Source organism: Crinia signifera, chromosome 4, assembly GCF_055691185.1.
Source record: "Crinia signifera chromosome 4, ASM5569118v1, whole genome shotgun sequence".
NCBI lineage: Eukaryota > Metazoa > Chordata > Amphibia > Anura > Myobatrachidae > Crinia > Crinia signifera.
This window is the reverse complement of record NC_139220.1, coordinates 283,991,545-284,017,457: the sequence shown is the minus strand read 5'-3', so window position 1 is coordinate 284,017,457 and position 25,913 is coordinate 283,991,545. Positions and strand designations below refer to the sequence as shown.

The following is a 25,913-nucleotide window of genomic DNA, read 5'->3' as shown; positions in this document are numbered from 1 at the left end:
ATGGCAGAGCAAATTAACAATCCCTTCAATAGGGTACAGGCGGGTTCCCGTTACCTAGGGCAACCCCCTGCTAGACATACAACGAAGGCTGTAGATATAGGCTTGGCAGTGGTGGCAAATCTGGCATGCAGCCAGAGGGGTGTTGCAGGTGTCTCTGGGCTGCTAATGTCGCAGGGTGATCAGCACCCTAATAACAGTTGTCCCCTATGCAGTGGAGAGCCACTTCAATAGCTGGGTAAAGTGGGCCAATGTGGGGTGCAGGCCAGCCTGGGGGTAGGGGAGCTCCTGTACCTTAACTCTCAGCTGCAGATGCCAGCTCCTGCTGGTCATGACTCTTCAGGGTCTCTCACTCCTCTCTGGGTCTCTCACTCCTCTCTGGGTCTCACTCTGCCTGGCACCTATCAGCAGCACCTGATCTCCTCTTCAGTGCAGGACAGGGGAACAGCTTCTCCATTCACTGCACACACGCTGCTGGGCTTTCTCCTCTCTCTGCCTGAGCCTCTCCCTGCTCCAAGCATGTCTTCTCACTCTCTGCACACTTCCTCCCTCTCACCTTGCTGCTGGGATCACCTCTGACCTCTCAGCTTCCTGTCACAAGTGCAGGGGAGCTGGGACACTAGCTGTCTGTTAACCCCTCACAGCCCTGCTGTTTCTATAAAAATGCAGTTCTTTCTCTGAGCAGCATTAGCTGCAATTTACCTTCTTTGAGGGCACAGGGACACCTCTGGGGTGGACTGCCACACACCTCCCTGCTGGAAATTTGCCTGTCCGCAGGCAACTTACCCGGACCAACAAGTTCTTGACAAAGTCCTGTCAATGTCCATGACAACATTCAAACGCTAAATGAAAACAGGTGCGAACAATTATACATTCAATAACAACTATAAGCATCACTACCTTCCTGCCACCTGATATCTAATGTGGGCTCCCCAGGTCAACCATCCCCCTGCCACAGGACCTCCATCCCTCTGCGGTCCAGCTTCTCCAAGGCTGTCAATGGATGGCGCCCACTCTCACGATGTACGCATCTTTAGGCATGTCTCACCTCTCGATCTTGCCTCTTCGACCTCTGTATCGCCTGCTGGATTCTGAGGGCGAATTCCTCTCCTGAGATGGTCGCATATTCACCACTTGTTACTGGCTTCCCACCGATGAAACAGATCTTGGCCTTGTCTTCTCTCTCTGGTGCTTCTACTTTGGCCTTGGATTCATGCAGTGGCACCACTGGTTCTGCTTCTGGTGGCTCTACTGTCTGCGTCACAGCCATCTGAACCACGGTCTCGGGGCTTCTCTGCTGGTCTACCATTCTTGGCCCTAGGTTAGCCACCCGATAATCGGCATCATCCATTCTAGGCACGTACTCTCTGGTTGGCTCTGCAAGAGGCCTAGTCGCTGCTTGCTGCTTCTGGTGGACTACCTCACTCCACATGACCGGTTTCTCACTTGCCCTCGTGATCTCAGGTTCTGGTGGGCGGGGCATCTGTCCTGGTCGAGGAGGGTTGCTGTTCACTCTTTCTTTTTCTAGCTTGACCTCTCTCAGTTCAGCTGTACTTCCGGTGTATTGGTGGTATGGTAGAGGCTCTTTACGGTGCGGGTAGTGCCACTGTTGTTCTGGGGCATGTCTGTTGCGTAGCACCGGCGTTCCATTCGGCCCCGTCACTTTTGCGGCCTTGGTGCCTTTCTTCCCGCTTGTTAATTCGAATTCGACGGCTTCACCATCGCTCAGGCTCCGAAAGCAATTCTGGGGGTCTTCGTTCTGTATGGCGGTGTAATGGACATAGACGCTACGCCCGTTGTCTGCACGTCTAATGTATCCATATCCGCGTGGCACATCAAACCACAGGACACGACCTGTGATCCTTCTTGGGCCGGTTCGCGGCCTATCAGTCATCTGCGTTACACCGGATGCTCTTGACGTGTTCTGGAACACTGCCGGTGGACCTCTTCTCCCATGCCATCTCACAGTCTGTGGGCATACATCGGCTCGGTCACTGTGTAGTCGTTCCGACCTCCATTGGCGATTCTGTTGCCATCTATGCCTTCTGCCACCTTCACGTTGCTGTCTTTCCTTTTCATCCTCCGCCCATTCCTGACGCATCTCACGGATCATCCTGGTCATTTCGGTCATCGCTTCGATGATGGCCCCAATCGCGTTCTGATTGGCTTGGGCTGGTGGAGTGGCGGTTCTTCGCATCTCCTGCGGTTCTGTGTACTGCGATCGCCACATCTTGCCGTTCACAGGGGTCTTGTGCAATCCTGTTCGTGACGCCAAGTGTGACAGTGCCCCTGTACGGTGTGGTGCAAGATGGCGTACCTTAATCTGGAGCTGGTGACGGCGGCGGCTTCTGGATTCTTCGCGGCTTCTGCTGGGGAACCTGTGGCAGGGAACGGCACAACCCAAGGGACCCACAAAAGACAACTCTACCACGATTAGCAGCGACAGTAATTTATTTACTAACACACGGATTGACTGCTGCAATATCTCAATGACAAATGACAAGAAGAAATACTCAATGAACAAACACCTACAGTAAAGCATACAATCAAACAATAATCATTCTATCTAGCAATCAATTTAAATGGCTCAGAAACCTCAATATAATCTATTGGCAAATGAATCAACATACACAGTCACGTGTCAACATAATGGTCCCACGTCGACATATATCCTCACTTTGAATTAGGACCTAACTTAGTGTGCACACTGACTACGAGCATGGCAGAGCAAATTAACAATCCCTTCAATAGGGTACAGGCGGGTTCCCGTTACCTAGGGCAACCCCCTGCTAGACATACAACGAAGGCTGTAGATATAGGCTTGGCAGTGGTGGCAAATCTGGCATGCAGCCAGAGGGGTGTTGCAGGTGTCTCTGGGCTGCTAATGTCGCAGGGTGATCAGCACCCTAATAACAGTTGTCCCCTATGCAGTGGAGAGCCACTTCAATAGCTGGGTAAAGTGGGCCAATGTGGGGTGCAGGCCAGCCTGGGGGTAGGGGAGCTCCTGTACCTTAACTCTCAGCTGCAGATGCCAGCTCCTGCTGGTCATGACTCTTCAGGGTCTCTCACTCCTCTCTGGGTCTCTCACTCCTCTCTGGGTCTCACTCTGCCTGGCACCTATCAGCAGCACCTGATCTCCTCTTCAGTGCAGGACAGGGGAACAGCTTCTCCATTCACTGCACACACGCTGCTGGGCTTTCTCCTCTCTCTGCCTGAGCCTCTCCCTGCTCCAAGCATGTCTTCTCACTCTCTGCACACTTCCTCCCTCTCACCTTGCTGCTGGGATCACCTCTGACCTCTCAGCTTCCTGTCACAAGTGCAGGGGAGCTGGGACACTAGCTGTCTGTTAACCCCTCACAGCCCTGCTGTTTCTATAAAAATGCAGTTCTTTCTCTGAGCAGCATTAGCTGCAATTTACCTTCTTTGAGGGCACAGGGACACCTCTGGGGTGGACTGCCACACCCCCTTGGCATTGATCATGAAGCCCCTGGCATGCAGCTCCTGGCATCAAGCATGTAACCCCTGGAATCAAGCATGTTTTGAGAACGAACCCCCTAGCAACGAGCATGTAGGTAAGCGGCACTTATGTGGCATAATATGTAATGGGCATCACGGTGTGGCATGATGTGTGTTGGACATCATGGTGTGTGGTACATGTATAATGGGCATCATGTTGTGTGGTACATGTATAATGGGCATCATGGTGTGTGGTACATGTATAATGGGCATCATGGTGTGTGGTACATGTATAATGGGCATCATGGTGTGTGGTACATGTATAATGGGCATCATGTTGTGTGGCATATGTATAATGGGCATCACGGTGTGTGGCATATGTATAATGGTGCACGGTTGCTGCATTTGGGTGGGGGCACTTTAAAAAATCTTGCTGTGGGTGCTAGGGTGCACATCATGCTACATCAGCCCCACCTGCAGTGCACATGGTTTTGTCCATTAAAGAAGGAGTTTGCTTTTGCAAACCAACCCTAATCACCCCCCAGTGTCTGAAAAGCTGTATTGTCCTGTTATAATTGGAGTGGTATGCCCACAGTGTGTACTTTTATTTTCAGTAACGGGAAATTGATCATTCAATTGGAATGATTATTTATTAATGAAGCACTAACAACTTCCATGGTGAATCTTATAACCCATACGGCATTTATTGCTGCAATTAGAGAAAATGTATAATATCACCTAACCTCAACAGGCGGTAACACAGACCGCTCCATCGAGCTGATCTCAACCATAATAATTCAGGGCCTGATTCAAAGGCGGTCGCTACCGCGTCCGCAAAAATGGTCACTGTCATAATGTGAAGAGAAATAATATTCAAATGGTGATTTCAGCCTACCCCTTGTACAGCAGCACGCGGCGCACAGTTACAGTGCAAAGGCAACCATTTTTAGTGTACGTGGACAGTGTGACTGCCACGGCGGTTCTAACCACTACACCATCATTTTACACCATCGACTCATGTGGCAGTCTATGGGCTGCTCTGTGTTTTCTTCTCAAATTGATATAAACATGTACAGACGGAGCGCCTCTCAGCCGGCGCAGGGAATCGCTAGATTCCCTTAGCTGGAGCAGGCTGGCAGAGAGGCGCTCCATCTGGAGAGGACGCGTGAGCGTCTCACACGCACCCCCATCAACACGACGCAGTACGGTGGCGGGGAGTGCTTTCCCTGCCCGTCTCTGCTTCAGGGAGTGGGGGGAGTCGGCAGGGGCTGCGGGGAGATGCTGGGGTCTGGCGGCGGATGGCTCCAATGGAAAGGGTTGCGCATGCGTTTCGTGAGCGCTCGCCCACTTCCATCACCTGGCGGCATATGGCAATTTTATTTCCAGGAGCAGCACTGATGGGAGCTGCTCCATCTGTATACACTAGGACAGAAATATCAGTCCTTGTTCCAGTGGCCACTGATATAAACATGGCCACTGATATAAACATGGCCAGCTGCTTGCATTGACGCACTCTTGACACTCCCATAACACCCACCGGTACCCATGAGATATTCAAACACTACAGACCACCTCCTAGTCACTGTCCAGGAACCCCAATGGTGGCGCACCACCGGCTGTATTGCAAGGGGTGGGCGTCATTAGGTTGACAGCTTTTTTTTTTTGCCTCTAATTTAACTATTTGAAGATAAAGCTAATTATATAAAGCTGGTTACACACCATACAATTGTATTAAACAATATGCATGATAGCAGAGCTGAGAAAGGGGTCTACAAGACAATTGATCCAGAATAATTAAACAGCGGACAAAGAGGGGTCGGGTGGGGGGGGGGGTAATTATGGACCTTGCCTACTACTGGGTGTGGATCGTATATTCGACCCGACTTAGGTCAACAGTCATTAGGTCGACACTGTTGGGTTGACAGGCAACTAGGTCGACAGGGTTTTAGGTCGACATGGGTGAAGGTCGACAGGTGTCTAGGTCAACATGGGACAAGATCAACATGGGTTTAGGTTGACAAATGCGTTAGGTCGACATGGGTTTCTTCACTTTTTTTTACCCTAATGTCGACACAGTAAACATGGACACAGTTGGAAGTCAACCACAGCCCCTTGCATAGCTCGCTTCGCTCGCGATGCTTCGGGCATGGTGCCTTGCTGTGCTCAGCACACTATTTTATTCTCCCACCACGCCCTAGTGGGTGGTAGGGCATGAAATACCGCCTGTCGGCACATGTCGGCTTAAAAAAACTGAAAAAAAACCATGTCGACCTCGTGACCTGTTGACCTAACCCATGTCAACTAACGTATTTGTCGACCTAAAAACAAGTCGACCTTGTCCCATGATGTCGACCTAGACACCTGTCAACCTTCATCCATGTCGAGCTAGAACCCTGATGAACTTGTTGCCTGCCGACCCAATGGTGTTGACCTAATGACTATCGACCTAAGTCGGGTCGACAAAACAACCGTATCCCCTACTACTATGGTGAAGTTATGAAACCGCTAATGGATGAGACTACCTACAAAATAATTGAGGGCTAATACGGCAGATAAAATAAACAAGAAATGAATTACATTACTAGAAAAATACGTAAAAAAATAAGTTTACATTTACAAATATATCTCGATTCCTTATCCATCTACCTCAGGTCTGTACATGTTACCCAAAATTCACAAAGCTCAACATGAACCGCCAGGCTGCCTGATTGAAACTGGAATAGAATCAATCACTTCTAACCATTCCCATTACATAGATCACCTTTTACAACCTTTACTTGTTAAGACCCACTTCTATCTATGAAACTCCACAAAAGCTATCAATAAACTTAATAACATCATACAGGAGTCAGATTACATCTTGGTTACTGCTGATGTTTCCTCCCTGTATACAATCTGACCATCAGGACAGAGTGGAAGCTGTCTCATATTTCATTAATTAGAAAAATATGAATGTTAAATTTAATTTCATTATAGAGAGCATCCAATTTATACTCCGGAACAACTTTTTTGGTATGATGAGTGTTATTGCCCCAGATTATGTTAAACTGTTCATGGCCCACTGGGAGGACCAGACGGGCATGACACCAGGGCCAACCTGGTCCTCTGGAGTCGTTATATAGACGACATCTTTTTTTCACATCTCAACAACAGTACTAAAAATATATTTTTTAAATTCACGCATAGCACCCAACTTGTGAATTTCTAGATCTATCCAAGTTCACCTACAGAAAAGCTAAGAACATTAGAAATAATCTAGTTAAAAGTTTAGTGAACAAACCTGAAGATTTTGAAATCATCAAATCCAAGGGATTCTATATATGGGGCTCCTGTATTATGTGTCGGTACTGTAAGTCCCAATACTAAAATTACAAAATATTCTTTCCATGAAATTCAATAAAGAATTTCAGATGAAACAATTCATAATTTGCCATAGTCAAAATGTAATATATCTGCTACAATGTAAATGCAAAAGCAATATACAAGAAGAACACAGTGAAAACTTAAAGAAAGTATGTCTGAGCGTATAAGAAAAATGAAAGGGTTAATTGCACATAACGTATCCGCACATTTGAAAGAAACACAAAATGTAACCCTGAGAATCTCACTCCCTTCTGTGGTCTATTTGCCATCAAGAATAATTGGAGAAAAATCAACACTGACGAAACATTGGCCAAGACAGAAATGAGAACAGTTTTTAATTTTGGTACCCTTGACCCAGGGTGACTCAATCTTGATTTTGAAATGAAATGGCTTCTGTAGAATTTCCTAGCATTTGTCTTAGCATCTGTTCCACTTTCCCATAGAATATGAATTGTCTTGTTATTAAGGTCAATAAGATGTCCATTGAAATGTCGATACATACATGCATTTTTATTTCTTATATTTTTATGTATTGTTTATATTGTATTTTTTGTAAGTTGTCCCCTAATCATTTTAGCGGCAGTATGTTTGCTGCCCACCATAATAAGCGCAATTCAGTGTCCATATAAGAACATCACAGTATACAATATTATCAATCCAGACATTTATATACTGTATATGCCGCTAGATTTAGAATGTAAATCTCTCTAATCCAATGGAGCGTACTCCATTACCGTGTGGTCCAGCATGGCGGAACGCATTCCGTTTCCAGATTAAGTCAGCGGAAATGACATCACATCCGGCACCATAAGTATGCATTCCAATGGAGTGGAGCGCACCCTCCTACCTTTATCTTTAGGTATTTAATCCACCTGGTAGAGATGTGTCGTTCGCGAACGATCCGGTTCTTTTGAACGGATCCATCAAAAGAACGAAGGAGCCTTCGATCCCAAAATGGTGATCCGGATCGGTTTCGCTTAGCATTACATACAATACAATGCACATTGCATTGCTTGAGCTCAGCACTGCCCCCTTTGGCAGCTGAGATATTTTCTTCTAATTGGCTGCTTGTGCTGCTGCTGCTGCTGTTGCTGTGTCACGTGCAGATCTAGATTCTTCTGAATCTGGAAGCCCTGAGGGAGGTCTGGTGACTACACATCAACAGCAGACTAAGCAGAGCAGAGGCATTGGCACTGGCAGGCATTTCAAGATTGCTTCACCTGAGTTCACCAGTAGTATCACAGAAAGGTGTGTAGTAGAAGTATGAACACACAGACACACAGACATAAATTAGGCAGTGCACATGTGTTGTTTTTTTTTACTAGATCTGTGTTTGCTGGGCTGTGTAGTACATTTAACTTAAATTTGGAGGGGGAGGGGGCCTTCTTTTAACTTTCATTTGGGGGGGGGAGGGGGGCTTGGCAATGAGCAAATTTAGTCTCCCTTGGCAACGAGCAAATTAATACCCCTTTTACACCGCTGCAAAATCCCGGGTCTTCAGCGGGTCAGACCCCTGTCAGCGGCAGTGTAAATGGGACACGCCGTGTCCCTTTATACGGGACTTCTACCCAGGTCCTGGGAACTGGATTGTTCGTCAGACAAGCGTTGGTCAGACAGTCACTAGGTCGACATGCAGAAAGGTCGACATGGGAAAAGGTTGACATGGGAAAAGGTAGACATGGACGTTAGGATGACATGAGGAAGGTCATAAGGTCGACATGGGGTTTTCGCTGTTTTTTGACCCGAATGTCAACACAGTTGACATGGACACAGTTGGAAGTGAGAATCGGACCCTCGCATCGCTCGCAATGCTTTGGGCACAGTGTCTCACTTCGCTCGCCACACTATTATAATCTCACTCCATGCCCTAGTGGAAGGTAGGGCATGAAATACCGCCTGTCTGCACATGTCGGCTCAAAAAACAGTGAAAATCCCCATGTCGACCTTATGACCTGTCGACCTTCCTCATGTTGACCTATAACCATGTCGATCTTGTTCCACGTCGACCTTTCAGCATGTCGACCTAGTGTTGTTGACCTAATGTCGACCTAGATCAGTCGACCAAACGACCGTTTCCCCAGGTCCTGACCTGGGTAGAACATGACTATGACCTGGGTAGAGGGCGGTGTAAATGGGTACACTGGGTCATCGACGTATTCAATATTCAATTATCTACTGTGTTTACCACGCAGGGCTATTCAATTATTAGTCAATTTCCCCTGTGTGTAAAACCATAGATTCTACGGGCTAATACTGTGGAGAACAATCTATGTTAAGTGCACCACCTAGGTCAGGGTTAGAGAACCTTTGGCCCCAGCTGTTGTTGGACTACACATCCCAGCATTCCCTGCAACAGTGTTATCATGGCCAAATAGCAAATTGTAGCAGGGCATGCTGGGATGTGTAGTCCAACAACAGCTGGAGGGCCAAAGGTTCCCCATCTCTGACCTACGACTTTGCTCTGTTTCTGGACTTCCCTCTTAACGAATGATTGCTATTACCTGTTCTAAACAGGTAAATGGGCAAGAAAGGTGTTTCCACACAGGTAATAACAATCAAACATTAAGAGGGAAGTCCAGAAACAGAGCATTGTGTCCCTCCTGGAAAGGGTCATGTTGGGAGGTATGGTACACTAACTCAAACCATAAATAACTGTCTTTTTTACACAAACTGATCCGCAGAGCCGCCCAAAGGATCTAGATCTTTTCAGTGACCGACCCAGGTCGAGTCGGGTCCGCAAAAAGAGCCGTTTTGCCCATCTCTACCACCTGGGTGCGGGATAATAGCGAAACACAGTACGCATATCCCACGATTAAACCCCCTACACATTTTATTTATAATGTAGGATGCCACATTGTTTATATGTAAAGATTCACGTAAAACCTACATTTCTAGCCCAAAAATACTCTCCTACATATAACTAATTGAGCCTACTGTTCACTTTCTATTAATTAATGTCCAGGCTATAATAAAAAGAGCTACACCTAGGCCATCCGCTTACACCTTGAAAAACACACGGTAAAGTGTTGAAACGTGTTGGTGTACTTAAAGGCTGTATCCTGGAGCTTCCCACATGTCCCACCCTGAGCCCTACTGGTGAGCTTAATACCCAGGTTTTTCCATCTCTCCCAGGGAGGCTCTTTGTGTGTGGAATATCCTCGGTGGTTTGCCCCCCAGCCTATGCTATTGATACCTTTATCTTTTTTAAAAATTGCATCTAGTTTTGTAAAATTGTGTACAAACTAGAAATAAATATTGTTTTATTCATAGGTGCCTGAAAAATCCAGATAATTTATGATGAATCCCCACCTGAGAAGACAAAAAGATACGGTACTTGTGTATTATCTGGGCGCCCGATTTTATCATTGCATGCCACTACTTAAGGCATGCGATGCGATGCGATATTTCATTGTAAAGACCAGATTTTTAATTGTATAGTCAACCCATGGGTGATTTCATACCCCAACTATCCAACTACGAAGCGTGGCGAGTGCAGCAAGCCCCGCGAGGGGACGCGGATTACTTTACATGTATTCTTCTCAGTGTCCCCTGGTTGTCGAGCGACCGGCTCCAGGGGATACAGAGGCAGAAGGAGGACACTGAAGACTGTCTCCATCCTTCCGGCCTGCAACCCCACCAACACTGCTGCTAGCCATGGAGGGCACCAGACAGAGACAGGCGGACAATATATACGATAGCGATATTGATAACGATATTACAGTGCATATCATTTATTGTGTATCCACTATATAGTTAATGATGCACACTCCCGAGGGTCGTTAAGGATCCCGATCAAATCTGACTACATTGTCAGTGACTGTATGTTCGGAGGAGGTGCGGGTGACGTCAATGAACAAAATCATTAACGATATAGTTCGGTGTTTTGTCTGGCAGCACCATTAACGATATTGGCAGTGCTGCAAATTGTATCGTGTTGCATAGCCACAATTATTTCATTAGACAACACAATATATCAATAGCTTCTTCACTGTGAACACTCGTAGGGGACAATGCCTGGGGCACAAGTTCATACAATGAGCCCTGTGGCGAGATAGTTGTCTGTGACCCCCCCCCCCCCAAACTCACATTCAGCTCCAGGCCTCCACATATCAATAGGCAGGGCAGCCGAGAGGTATGCCTGGGCCCCGGTAAATGTTGGGGGTGTGGCCTAAGGTCAGTAGGTGTGGCCACCACCCGTGCTTAGGCCACACCCATAAGATGTTTAGAGGGGAGGGGTTGAAAAACAATAAAAAAACTCTAAACTCAGCTGCACACACCTACAGCATGTGCTGTGCTGACAGCAGGCTCAGCATGTCAGCACATGCTGCAGAGTTGTGTGCTGCTGCTGCCCGGGAGGGACGGAGTGGGAAGGGGGGGACCAGAGCCCCCACTGTGCCCCTCCAGCAAGCCTGTGCCCAGGTAATTAGTACCCCCCTCCCCCCCTCTCGGCTGCCCTGACAATAGGCCCACCATCATCTGCACACTGCTTTAGATATCAGAAATGTGTTATTGACCAACTTCATTTTGTAAGTTAAATAGCAAATCTCTGTCACATATGTGAAGGGAGGAATATCTTATAACTCGAGTCTTAATGATGCATGGCATCTTGGAATGCCATGGGTGTTGATGTTGTATTTGCACTGTCAGTTTTGAAAATGACCAGCTGTACCTCTAATGACTTCACCTCTCCTGCTCTTCCATTGATGGTAGGTTTCCCCCAACATTGTATTCTTGGCCCTCTTCTTCTCTATCTCTATACGTCCTCTCTGGGTGAGCTCATTTGCTCACTCGACTTTCACTATCACATCTATGCAGATAATACTGAAATCTACCGCTCCTTTCCTGATCGCTCTCCCTCTATCCTCACTTATATCTCCAACTGTCTCTCTGCTGTCTACTCTTGGATGACCCAGCGCTTTTTTAGACTTAAAATATCCAAAGACTAAGCTGACCTCTTCCCAGCCTCCTGCATAAAACCTAACCATCTCTCATCCTAGGCTTCTGTTTATGCCCACTTCTTCCCCTTCTGTGTCACCCCTGTCTGTCTAACCCTCCCCCTCCCCTTTAGAATGTAAGCTCTCACGAGCAGGGCCCTCTCTCCTCATGTGCCTTTCTTAGAATATATAAACCTCTGCCACCCTGATGATTGCTTCAGTGTCCTGTCCCCTGATGGAACTATCCGTATTTACCATGTACTTGTCCTAAACTGTCTTGTGCTGTAATTCGGTATGTTTGCTCATAACTATGCTCTGTAAAGTGCTGCGGAATCTGTGTGCGCTATATAAGAACCTGTTAATAAATAAATAAATTACATAATGATGATCACAGACACCGGCTGGCCACATAGTTTGCTTTAAATCCTAAGTATTAAAACGGCATTCCACATTTATACAATGTATATTACCGTATTTTCCGGCGTATAAGACGACTTTTTACCCCATAAAAATTTGCCTTCTAGTGGGGGGTCGTCTTATACGCCGGGTGCACGGCGTGCCTTATACGCCGGGTGCACGGCGTGCCTTATATGCCGGGTGCGGCATATATTCATTAAAGGGTACCTCTCCTCGGCCAGGGGCGGGGCGTGGCTTGGACGCTGGGGAAGCAGGACGCTCCAGCAAAAAGCCTGCTTTCATTGCCCAAAATAGCCTCCTCGGAGACAAGAAACACACTGCGACATCCCCTGGGGTGCACTCCAACCACCGGGCACCGCCGAGACTTCATGCGGTGACCGTGCAGCCTGCTTAGTATAGGGGCCTACCAAGAGGAGGAAGCCGCGGTCTCAGGTAGAGGACGGAGCCCGGGACTCGCACCACAAGCGGCGCAAACTGCTGCACGTACCTGCAGTCGTTTCAGGTACGCGGAGAATCCCTCCCTCAGCTCTGAACTAGACGCCCATGCACCCCGCCAGCCCCGCCGTTCCTCCGCTAGCTGGTCTGCAGTCGGGACAGGGCCGGGACGGGGGGTAGCCATCTTGGGACTGGCGCAGACTTGTTACAGGTCCCGGCGGCTGAACTTTTGTGCCCTCACACCCATATTCGAGACTCATACCATCTGATGAGTCTCCTGTAGCTTTGGAGCTCTGCTGCAACGAACCTAACAGGGAAGCCAGGCAAACTGAACTCTCAGAATACTGAGGGGAACGGCTCACCAGCCACGATCTTGGGAACCATAGAGTGGCTGGAGTCCCCTTGCAAGAGCCACTCATATCAGTTTGGTAATTTGATGTCGGCGGCAGGCTCGGGTGTGCTATCTTTTATTATTAAGGTACCCTATGCATAAGAAGGGGGGAGGGCCCGAGGCCGAGGAGAGGTACCCTTTAATTAATATATGCTCAATACTTTATGCCTGGGGGGAGGATAGCGGCATCACTGCAGGGAAAGTGCAGATGAGGGGGTCTTAAAACTTGATGTGGTGGGTTTTGCTGGGGCAGGACAAACCTGCCCTGATAGGTTTGTCCTGCCCCAGAAAAACCCACCACTCAAGGGACCAGACAGCTGCTAGTGACAGGGATGTGTGCGGAAGAGGGGGTAGTCTTATATGGCAAGTATATAACAAACTCTACATTTTGAGTGGAAATGTTGGGGGGTCGTCTTATACGCCCAGTCGTCTTATACGCCGGCAAATACGGTATATATTTAGGTAGATACTGAGGTGTACCGTTTATGGGTATTATTAATGCCCGTGAACATTTCCAGCCCCATGCCCTTAATCTGGCCTTGCATCCAGACACTCCAGGGGCAACGTTCCCTCTAATTTTACGAAGGCTGTGTGCGGCAAAAGATTTTGGCTGTGCAACTTTGGAAGAAAATTAAAATTTTTGTGCGTCACTTATATATAACTGGAAAATGATGTTCAGCATTTGTGTTAAATTTACTTCAAAATGTTATTAAACATTTAAACATTCAAAACACAGCACACAATGTAGTTAATGGGACCACTGCTGCTTTGTGCGCTCTGTTGTAATGTCTGTGCGCATGCTCGGTGAGTTGTGTGCGCGCGCACAGCTTAGAGGGAACACTGTCCAGGGGCGCTGTGAGGGTGCTACTAATTACCTGTGGTCCGGGCATGTTAGAGGAGCATTGTCTGTCCCATCTACTAAGAGGGGCAATAATCGCTCATCTGCAAAAACATCGGCATAGGGAACAACAAGTAATAATTGATCTCATTACACTTTTTTAACTAGTTGTTTGGAATTACGATGCTGATTGCAAAATGTGGTGATCTAAGTGGTCTATGTACTAAGCCTTGGAGAAAAATAAAGTGGATGGATATAAAGGACTAACCAATTATCTCCTATCTGGTATGTTGCAGACTGGGTCTGAGATGCATATAAGCAGAAATGCAGTAAAAAAAACCCTGTTCTCTGGGTTTTTACCACATTTCTGTATGCACTAAAGCCTGCAGTCGGCAGTTAGCTGCGGAGGGTAATGCCCGCTGCTCTGGTTGAGGGATCCGTTACAGATCCCTCCCAGCATGCCCTGCAGTCACCAGCGTGACTCTGCGCATGCACATAGGGACTCTCGCGTCTCAGACCTCCAGTGACGGGTGCGCATGACAAAGGACAGCTCTTATCAGAAGGGCTATCCGTTGCATTACTAATTGCATATGTTAGTGCATATGCCATTAGTATGGATGCGATGCATGATGGGATACACTGGCAAAAGTTAGTGCATCCGCCCACTGTTTGAAAAAGGACAGGAGCTGATTGGCTGGTACTTCACTGTCCACTCTCTCAAAATCTTAGACCCATTAGTGTTCTATGCATTTATACAGTGTGCCCGTGTCTATCAGTCTGGTGACACGCCCCTGCCCGCTGGGTGCCAGTAAAGGTTTTGTTTCTTCTCTGGAGCAGCTACCTGAATGGCTAAAATTTTTGGATGTTTATCGCTCGTACAGAGGGAGTCGGCACAGCTTACACACCTATACAATCTGGACAGCCGGCCGTCCCAGAACGGGAGAACGGCCCGACGATTGTATATATGTGTACCCAGCTTTAGTTTCCAATTCAGGATGAGCAAAAACAATTGCTATATTTGCCTTACTACAGTATAGGTATATGACATATACAGAGCCACATGTACATTATATACACACATTCATAGGGGCACATGTATTGGAGAAGAGATAAACTGGAGATAAAGTGAAAGGAGATAAAGCACCAGTCAATGAACTGTGTTTAAAAATGACAGTTGGAAGTTGATTGGCTGGTGCATTATCTTCTTTCACTTTATCTCTTTTTCAAGCTTAGTACATCTGCCCCACAGAAAGAACACTGGATGGCACACCAACAGAATACTGTATATATTACTATCTTACACAAATATCCACACAATATTAGTACACTGATGCTACTGGCACAATACATGCTGTATGTACACAGTGCTCTCCTTTCCCTATCGCTTTTGCAGTACGACTGTCAAGTTGTAAGCATGCCTTCTGCACGTGTGTGGCTACACGGATGTGCCGCTCGTACCCTCTATCCTTTGTCTCTGTCCAGGCCAGGAAAATAAAGGCATTTCTGTATAGTATTATATAGAGATTACATTGTATTATACAGGCGATGACAATTACTACAACTCATCACATTCTGCAAATCCTGGACTGACCAGCAAGGAGGAGGATGCCCATAAATCACAGCTGGATATAGACAGGGACCATCTCCGTATACAGCACACACAGATATATAGCACACATATACCACATATATTGTACAGGCAGCCAGTGATGGATACATTGTGTTATATGTTTGCACAATCTCACACTGACTGCTCAGGCATCATGTACAGCCCCAGGAATAACATATCACACACATGTGGCACATGGTCTTATAAGACAGATATATAAGCCTAACTTATCACATATAACGTATGTATATCCACTGTATGGTATCAGCACACCATGCATGCAGCTCTGTACAGGCACCTATATATATATATATATATGTGCAGCACAACCAGGCCCAGCTCCCTGTTACGCAGTCACAAGATGCACAGTCACAACCCCCCCCCCCCTTCCTGCTAAACTCTCCTCTTGCAATTGCCCATTCACCTTGCCTGCTCCCCTATGCCTATCTATCAGCCCCCAGCTCCCCCCCCCCCCCCCCCTTTCCCCATACATCTCTCCGTTGTATTACCGTGGGGTCCCGGGCAGTACAGGCAGTGTCAGCATCATCTGCTGGTCCTGATTCCTGTAACTATGGTAACAGCTAATCCTCAGCATCACCAGGGAGATGGCCGGTCCCCTCCCTGCCTGCACAGCAGCAGCAGCAGCAGCCCCTCCCTGCAGCACATCCCCATCCCTTCCTCCCAATCAGCAGAGCATCAGCAGACCTATCAGTGGTTTCACCTTACCTGCTGACTGTCACTCTCTCTGTCTCTCTCTCTGTCTCTGTCTCTCTCTCTGTCTGTCTGCGTGCTATTATGATTTCACCCGCAGCAATACTTACTAGATTAAAGCAGGGCAGATGAAATGTCAAGATTAAAATAATCACTTGTTTTAAAGCTCAGTGACTGCTGAGTATTACATCCCATGTCCTGGGCTTGTCCTGGGCTAATGTGGTGCACAATGAAATGACCTTTCATCTTATTAAATCACTCCGCTGGTACAATACCATCCCCCACCTCCTCCCAGCCAGCATCACTGCTCACCTCATAATAACATGACTGGAGGGGGTAACTTATATAATATTATTGCTAATATAAACATATTAACTCACGTTCTAACTGTAGTACGCATAGCTGGCCATACACTCACCAGCAGCGCGCTATACCGAGGGCTGTTATCCCTCCCTGACCAGTCACATTCTATTGCTTTATGATGAGGAGAAAAGCTGCTGCAGCTCCTGCTTCCAGGTAATGGGGTCAGGACCAGGGCCCCCACCGGGCCCCTCTGTAAGAACTGGGCCTAGGTAATTAGTACACCCTCACCCCCTTTCTTGGCATCCCTGGTGATAAGTGGACAGTTTATTTTACCGTGGACCCCCTAATTTACATAAGGGTTGTAACCCTGGTTGTTTTTTTGTTTTCTTAATCCTTTGAGTGCCAATTGATTTTTTTTTTAAATAGATTTAAAAATTGACAAGCAAACATTTTTTGTTCATTATATTGACCTTATATAGGGAATAGAATTTTTTTTTTTTAATACAACATTTTTTATTTGAATTTATATATCAAATGTGAGTGACACTGGCATTTTAATGACACCTCTAGTCTCCAAACCTTCAAGGGTTCCCCAAAATCTCATCCCTTTTTCACTTTCCATACTCCTGACCTGAGACTAACATTGCTGGGTCACCTTATCATACAGCCCACCAAGGATATGGGTCATAGGGTCGACAAGATGAAGGTTGACATGCATTAGGTCAGTGGTTCCCAACCTGTGGTACGCGTACCCCTGGGGGTACGCGGCGGCCCGGCCTGTAATGGTGGCCGCGGCAGTCAGACAGGTTGCTGGAGGGGAGGAGAGTGCATTGCACATCTCTCCTACCCCTCAGTGTGCTTCCCTGTGACTGGCTGCCCATCCGCCAATCAGAGCTTGCGGGCCGGCAGACAATCAGGAGCCGGCCCACGAACTTTGATTGGCGGGCAGCCCAGTCACAGTGAAGGGAAGGAGAGATACGCAGTGTGCTGTACTCTCCTTCCCTGAGAGAAGCAGCGACGGCAGCTACACAGCAGGGGGACACTGGACTGTCCTCTCCCCAGCAGCAGCGTCAATGGTGAGTGTGCTGCTGCTGGGAAATACTATGGGGGCATTGCTGGCACTGTGTGGGCATACCATATTGCTGGCATTGTGGGGGCATATTTATTGCTGGCACTGTGGGGGCATTGCTGGCACTGTGGGGCATACTTGTTACTGGCACTGTGGGGGCATTGCTGGCACTGTGGGGCATACTTGTTACTGGCACTGTGGGGCATACTTGTTGCTGGCACTGTGGGGCATACTTGTTGCTGGCACTGTGGGGCATTGCTGGCACTGTGGGGCATACTTGTTGCTGGCACTGTGGGGCATACTTGTTGCTGACACTGTGGGGCATTGCTGGCACTGTGGGGCATACTTGTTGCTGGCACTGTGGGGCATTGCTGGCACTGTGGGGCATACTTGTTGCTGGCACTATGGGGGCATACTTGTTGCTGGCACTGTAGGGGCATTGTTGGCCATGTGGGTGCATACCCAGTACCATGGGGGTCATACCTGGCACCGTGGTGGCATTCCCGTTTCTGGCACTGTGGGGGCATACCTGGCACCATTGGAGCATATGTGTATCTGGCACTTTTGGGGGCATATGTGTATCTGGCACTATTGGAAGGCTAACGTGATCCGTTGGAATGTCTGTTGCTTCAGTAATAGAGATTTGACAGTGTTCTGTTATTTTATATGCTGTCCGCAGAATGGGCTGAGCTTATATTGTGGTCAAGTGGTTGCACTTTTTTTTTTTTCCTCGTCATTGCCAGTATGACTTGCCCCTGTTAAGCCACACCCTTCCAAATGAGACCACACCCCTTTTTAGACCACGCCCCCTAAACCATTTCACGAGGGGGTACTCATAAATGAAAAGCCTAATCAAGGGGTACGGGAGACAAAAAAGGTTGGGAACCACTGCATTAGGTCGACCACTGAAGGTCAACATGCATCAAGGTTGATAGCCATACACACACAAGCACACACAAGCTTACAATCTATAGGGAAATAGGCATTTAACGCAAGGATAAGTGTTGTCTATTGCATAATTGTCTAGCAGATTGCAGAGGTTCTTGGTGGGGTATATGGGCTTTAGGTTGACAAGAGGAATGTCGACATGCCTGAAGGTCAACATCGGGTCAGGTCGACACAAGCATTAGGTCGACATGAGCAAGGTCGACAGTCAAAAGGTTGACATGGGTTTTTCATTTATTTTCTCCCGAATGTCGACACAGTCGACATGGACACTAAATAAAGCACACCGCATCCCTTTGCATGGCTACCTGCGCTCGCTACGCTTCAGGCACACTATTTTATTCTCCCGCCAAAAGAAAAACCCATGTGGGCATTTTGACTGTTGACCTAGCCCATGTCGTTCTAATGCATGTGTCGACCTAATGACACTGTCAACCTCACCCCATGTTGACCTTCATGCATGTTGACCTTCCTCTTGTCAACCTAGTGACCGTATACCCCACCAACTACCTCTGCAATCTGGTAGACAATTATGCAATAGACAACACTTATCCTTGTGTTAAATGCCTATTTCCCTATAGATTGTAAGGTTGCGTGCAGGGCCTATGGCTGCCTGTTATTACCCAGTCTTGTTTAACATTTGTAAGTCGCTAAATAATTCTCTGTGCTGTATTAATAAATAATCAGCCCATGTCCAGGGATTAATATACAATAAACCCTTCCCCCAAAATTAAAATTACAAATTTCATAGATTGTATATGGCAATTGCAGACAATGAAAGATCATTTTCTAATATTTTTAAATTGTATGGTATAGAGTGGTCAGTAATGCAGTGGTAGGTAGATCTTCGCTTTAGCCGAATTGGCTCCAGTTCTAAAAGTAAAGAAAAATTATAAAATGCAATTATTTTCTCTATTTAAAGAACCTTAATAGTCTAGGCCACTTTCCTTAACATAATTGACTTTGTTTTGTTTTTTAACAACTACCTTCTTTCAACAAGAATAATAATTTGTTAAATTTGTGATAACGTAGCTGGTAGTCGCATTTGAGATACGTAACACATTCATATCTCCGCAATAATGATATATGCATATCTCAAAAACTAAAACCAATTGAAAAATAAGTATGGCATATTCATGATCTGGAGCAAATAAATTATCGAAAATGACTCTTAAATCCCTGACAGTACATTGGCTGCTTCCCCTTTGTTATAATCAATCAATATAACCCTGGAAAAAAACATAAAGAAAAGGGTTCACAGCACTGTAAATTCTAAAAATGTAATACTAGTAACACTTCTTACCAAAGGGGGATTCAAAATTTACAGTCAGAATAAGTTTAAAATATTTTTTATGTAAAGAAAATAGACCTGTACAGGCAAGTTCTATATTTCGGCTGGCATCTCAGGTGCTCACTTAGCTGCATTGTTCGTAGCTTACTGAGCCAACCTGAATTAGGGCCATAGTTAGCTAACAATGTCTTCAGAAAAATCAATCAATCGTGAGTGCGATTGATTATTAGCGGTTAGCTGCCACCGTGCTAACGTCTACGGTAACCCTGCTGTGCGAACTTGCATACTAAACCTATTAAGGCTGTAATTATTGACTGCATCTAACCAGACAGGTGTTACGTACCTACTAACTACCTTGCTGGGACATCAGATTTTTTAGCATTTATTTGATTTTTCTGAGGACATCATTAGCTAACTATATTTCTGTTATTATTGATTATTGTGGTTTTTTTTTTAAATATACAACTTGCTTATGGTTTTTTATTTTATTTGCATAAAAACTATTTTATAGGTATGCTGACTGTGAGTTTTGCATCCCCCTTTATTATTATTATTATAATTTTATTTATAAGGCGCCACAAGTGTTTCGCAGCGCCGTACAAAGGAACAATACAGGGAGACAAAGCTTGGCAAAACATTGAATAAATAACAAGAATACAGTACAAATAAAGAGCACCACAGTTCAATACACATTACAGCTTGGATAGTGAGGACTCAATCAACATACAACTAGAGGCTAGATGCCAATGATGGAGATGAGTATGCGGACAAAGATAAATGGTAAGAAAATGGTAAGAAATGTATTCCATTTTTAGAAATTTTATGCTATTATTAACCTAAATAACACTAAATTCCACTCATTTCCAGGCCATTCTGAACACCTCACAATATTGTTTTTAGGCCAAAGGTTGCACCTAGCTACAGTAGATGAATGATTGAGCTAAAGGTGCGTACACACGGGAGCGATTTTGTTCAAAATCGCGGGAAATATGGTCGCTGAGCGACCATATTGCCCGCAATGGGAGTGTGCACCGGCAATATATCGCCGGGTGCGCGCTCCCGTTTTTGCCCCTGTGGTGATCGCTGGTCGCAGGAACATGCTCCTGCGACCAGCTGATTACCACTGCCGTGCTCCCCCGGGCAGTTTCTTTTTCATCAGCGACCATCTCTGGTCGCTGATGAACAGGAGAAACTGAGCAATATATTGCTCAGCCATATATCTCCCCCGTGTGTACACAGCATTAGCGACACAAACACGTGACACATCCAGCAGTGGCACTACAGTGGCAGACAGGATGGCAGTTTTAGAAACTAGGCCCCATTTACAAAATCATCATACAAGGTTTATTTAAGTCTGACTCTTACTTTGGGCCTGATGTATCAAGCTTCAAAAAGTGATAACATGTAGAGTGATAAACAGCCAGCCAATCAGCTCCTATCTGTCATGTTATAGGTTGGGTTTGAAAAATGACAGGTAGGAGCTGATTGGCTGGTTGTTTATCACTCTCCATTTTATCACTTTTTGAAGCTTGATACATCTGGCCCTTTGTCTCATCATGGGATGCAGACTTACGCACCAATTGTGATAGAGTGGTGTGGAAAAAGGTGTTCCAAGTTATCAGTGTCTGTTCTTCCAGCCTTGAGGTGCAGGAGACGCAATACAAGGTCCTAACAAGATGGTACGGGTGCTCTGATGTCCTGCATAGGTACATAGCTTCAGTGTCCCCTCTCAGCTGGAGATGGAATAAGGAAAGGGGAACTCTGATGCATATTTGGTGGGAATGCCCACAAATTACTCTCTCCTGGTAACAAATTATTGCTCTTGCTAAATAATTGGTTGACCCTTCTATCCCCACTGGCCCTGGGTTTTGGCTCCTGTCATACTCCACTTTTCCAATAGCAGTCTATAAAAAATATCTCTGCTTAAGCATTTAAATAATGCAGCAAGAGCGGTTATACCTGTCGATTGGCAATCGCATTCTCTCCCAACCATGGTAGAGTGTAGGGAAGCCAATCCCAGAGCATTTTTTCAATCCCGGAATTCGGGATTGAAAAATGCCCAATCCCGGGATTCCCGGGATCCCGGGATTGGCTTCCCTAATTAAAAAAAACCCGCCCCGGCCGCCCCGCATATTTACTTACATGTGCAGTGCGGCCGGGCGGGTGTTCGGTGAAGCTGGGAGGGTGGGCGGTCCATTGCTGGAGCCGGGCGGGAGGCAGCCACTTCAGTTCCGGAGCCGGGCAGGGAGATGTGCGGGCGGCCGGGCGATGACAGGACGGGGCTGCGCAGCTTCTTGGCCTGCGCAGCGTGACCTCTGGCCTCGTCATGCTGCGCAGAGCCACAACGCCGGGACGGGAGTAGCCGGGCAGCGTCTGAGCACTTGCACAGACGCTGCCGGCATTAGACTGCGCATGCGCAGTCTAATCCCGAAATCCCGGGATTGGAAACTCCAATCCCGGGATTGAAATCCCGGCGTTTTAGGGGCCAAATCCCGGGATCCCGCCGATCCCGATCCCGGGATTGGCCACCCTAGTAGAGTGGTGTTAAAGGATGGACTTTTACATGTCTATGGATGATATAACTTTTACCACAGTAGATCAGCATGCGACATTCACCAAGACGTGGTTTAAATGGCTTGAATTTAAAACTTCGCAAAAATATGTTTCACTATACTCAGTCTGGAGTCATAGGGGGGTATTCAATGTCAGGGTACGACTGTCGGTCTGGCCCGACAGCCGTGACCCTGTCCCGTTCTCAGTCTGCTCTACCGAGATTTTGCAGGCGGGATTCAATGTCCCGCCTGCCGCAGGTCGAGAAGGGGGCGAGGCCGTGAGAAGCGTCCGGGAATCGGTGCACTGTGGTCGGGAGTTCGTCAATTCCTGGCCGTCCTCGGCAGCACAAGCCCAACTGCTTATCAAGTAGGGCTCATTCTGACGAGATCCCCTGTTCAATGCGGTCAAGGAAGACAGCATTAAATAGGGCCCCCGCAGCCATATCCCCCTTGGGAATGGCTGCAGGAGATTGAATACCCCAAAATAGACTGACGTACAGATGGAGCACCTCTCAGCCAGTGCTGGAAATCGCCAGATTCCCTTAGCTGGTGATCGCCGGCGGAGAGGCGGTCCATCTGATAGGACAGAGACAGCACTTTGCACATTGCTATACTGTATATTATTCATACTTATTTTCTACCCCATCCCTCTTTCTCTTACCATATCTTTCCCTCTCGCTCCTCCTCTTTTCTATCTCTCCTTCTTTTTCTTATTGAATCGAAATCACCATATTTTAAGGTAGACAACATGTGAAATATTTCATCTTTGTTCTCTGATTTGCTATGTTTACTCTATGGTCCGATATATGATTGGATACCTTATTCTCTTTTGGAAAAAATTTAAAATAAAGAATTTATTGAAAAACAAAACAAAAAACCCTACTCTCCAAAGAGCACATAATACAAAGAAAAGATGTGCGAGATGGAATTGTCCTTGGGTCCTCCCGCCCACCCTTATGTTGTAGTAACAGGACATGCACAGTTTAACAAACCAATAATATCAGCGACAGTGTCTGCCAGAACTGTGGATGAAATGATTGGCTCGTTTGGGCCCCCATAAATAAAGAAGGTGCTCTGTCTGCCGTATCAGTCCAGAGGTGCCGCTTAGTCTGACATATCAGTCCATGGGTGCTGCTAAGTCTGCTGTATCAGTCTAGAGGTGCTTTGTGTTGATAGAAATGGAGGACAAACAATTGAAAGATCAGGAACCACTTCCTACCACTAGTGCTGCCATTTACAACACAAAGTGGCAAGGAAAGGCTAAGACAGTGGTCAGGGAACTCTGTCCTCATTACCCCACGCAGTGTTTGTTTTGCAGGTCTCCTCACAGAAAAACAAGTGAAATAATTAACTCCACCTGCGGACCTTATAAAATGTGTCTGTGACTAATTAGTACACCTGTGCACCTGCTGGGTTACCAGCAAAACATGCACTGTGTGGGGTAATGAGGAACGAGTTCCCTGACCACTGGGCTAAGGCCTTGGCCTATGTTCTTGACTGGGGGTTCAGCTTCTCATGAAGATGGAAGCCCACCTTCGTTTTGAAAAAATAAATAAAAATAAAGCATTTTAAAGCACAGATCCCCCAGGTAGAGTCCCATTGTAGCCGTGGTTGCAATGTATAGGCCTGACACTACCAATAGTTGCACGTCCTATGCAAGTGTTAGGAGGAGCAGCACCAGTCAACGTGCTGACATTGAGATGATTGAGGATGTCACTTTAGAAGTACACCAGGACAGGGATGCCACTAGAAATTGTGGGGCCCAGGACTGATTTCTAGTCCCCCTCTTCCCCCTCCACTCACCACCCGGCTTTGCTGATAACTGGGAGGGGAGCAAAGTGCAGGCTCCCGCCCCTTCCACTGCGCTGCCCCCACTAAATCCCACTACTCCCAAAGTGCTTGTACAGTATAAGTCTTCTTCTCCACCTCTGGACGCTGGCGGCCATTTAAAATATGGCACTAACATATGCACCAACCGGAGCTTGTGGACCGGCAGCCAATCAGAGCGTCTACTGGTCTGCGAGGTCTGATTGGCTCACCAGACGGTGCAGCATTTTAAATGGCAGTCAGCCTCCGTGGGTGAAGGAGAAGCCTGCGCTCTAGAAGCAGTTGGCAGGGTGTGCGGTGGGAGGAATGAGTGGCCCGGGCCCTTTCCTCTCTGTCAGAGTGGCAGGGCCTGAGAGAGCTGTGCCTACATTACCCCCTTAAAGGCGGACTTACACGAGGATGAGGAAGAGATAGGTGTAGCTGGCGCGAATAAGAATGTTGATGATGATTCTCATGATGGGGATGTAAGTAAGTTTTATTTATATACTGCATTTTCTACAAGAGGACTCAAGGGGCTTTAAAGACATCAAAACAATGCACATAATATATAGGATTTGGGTAGTACAGCAATAGGTACAGTAGGTCACATAGACCTAAGAGAAAACCTTGAGAGTAAGCAAAATGATCGGTGCAGGCATTTTGAATAATAACTTCCACCAGTTGTGTATTCCTCACTAACAGGGTACCAGGTGATATCGCCCGGCGATTACTATCCAGCATACTGAATAAATCCAGTTAATTGCTGGTCAGAGCCATTGTTCTCACCGGAGAACACTGACCCGGACAGATCGCTCAGCTCACTGTGTTGAGCGAACTTGCATCGCTCAAAACCAGTGTTCCCTCTAAGCTGTGCGCGCGCACACAACTTGACGAGCGTGCGCACAGACATTACAACAGAGCGCACAAAGCATCAGTGGTCCCTTTTTGCAGTTGTGGGCTCAATTAATGTGCTTTTCACCCATTAACTACATTGTGTTCTGTGTTTTGAATGTTTAAACGTTTAATATCACTTTGAAGTAAAGTTAACACAAATGCTGAACATCATTTTCCAGTTATATATAAGTGAAAAACAAAAATTTAAATTTCCTTCCAAAGTTGCACAGCCAAAATCTTTTGCCGCACACAGTCTTTGTCAAATTAGAGGGAACATTGCTCAGAACGCTCAGCAAATCTCCCCGTGTGTAGGCTGCTTTAAGGGTCCTATATTGTATTTTTTTCAACCTTTTATCCTTGATATACTTAAAAAAAAAAAACTTTAGGGGTTGTCTTGCTTTCCAATGCAACTTGCTTTTCGTTTTCCACTACTCCGCTTTAAAATGTACATGGAAAACCTACTTAAGTAACATAGGAATGATTCAATTCAAATGTGTCAGGAATAGATTGTTACTATATTCTGTGTAAATAAAAGGCAATGAGTCACTATATCACCTTGCACGTGATATAACCCCTTTCAGAGGCTATTTTGGACCTTTGCTAGAATAGTGCTTACAGCGGGAGAAACCTGATACAACAACAGTATTTGGGTTTGTTAAAAGGAAAAGGTTGGGATTCACAAGGTCAGCAAATACCAGGGAGAGAGCGAGAAAGCGAAGGGCGGGGAGAGAGCGCACTGAGAAACATTAACCAGAAATGTCCTGTTATATGAATGGAAGTTTTGTTACAGATCATTAAGTACAATGAGAACGCTGACAGGTGATTAGTTATTTTGGTACTTGTTTCCTAGCAAGGCGCCACCGATTTTAATTGTATGGCATCGGGTCTATGAGATCGGGTCA

General features: G+C 46.5%; 2 protein-coding genes across 3 annotated transcripts in view; one reads left to right on the top strand and one right to left on the bottom strand.

The window, feature by feature from the left end:
* DMTN (dematin actin binding protein) overlaps window positions 1–16,286 on the bottom strand; it is a 60,235-nt gene extending 43,949 nt beyond the window's left edge. Inside the window, exon 1 of one of the 2 annotated variants that reach the window (XR_014473589.1) lies at window positions 16,262–16,286. The gene's annotated coding sequence lies outside the window, so the exon portion shown is untranslated. Of the gene's footprint in view, window positions 1–15,949; window positions 16,101–16,261 lie in introns of those variants that run through there. The other variant, XM_083184812.1, reaches the window with a different exon arrangement.
* A 1,125-nt stretch (window positions 16,287–17,411) lies between these two features.
* The window catches only part of PBDC1 (polysaccharide biosynthesis domain containing 1), a 33,386-nt gene continuing 24,884 nt past the window's right edge, over window positions 17,412–25,913 (top strand). Inside the window, exon 1 of the mRNA XM_083184811.1 lies at window positions 17,412–17,530. Coding sequence (XP_083040937.1) covers window positions 17,528–17,530 — 3 coding nt within the window. The 5' untranslated portion in view covers window positions 17,412–17,527. The remainder of the gene's footprint in view (window positions 17,531–25,913) is intronic.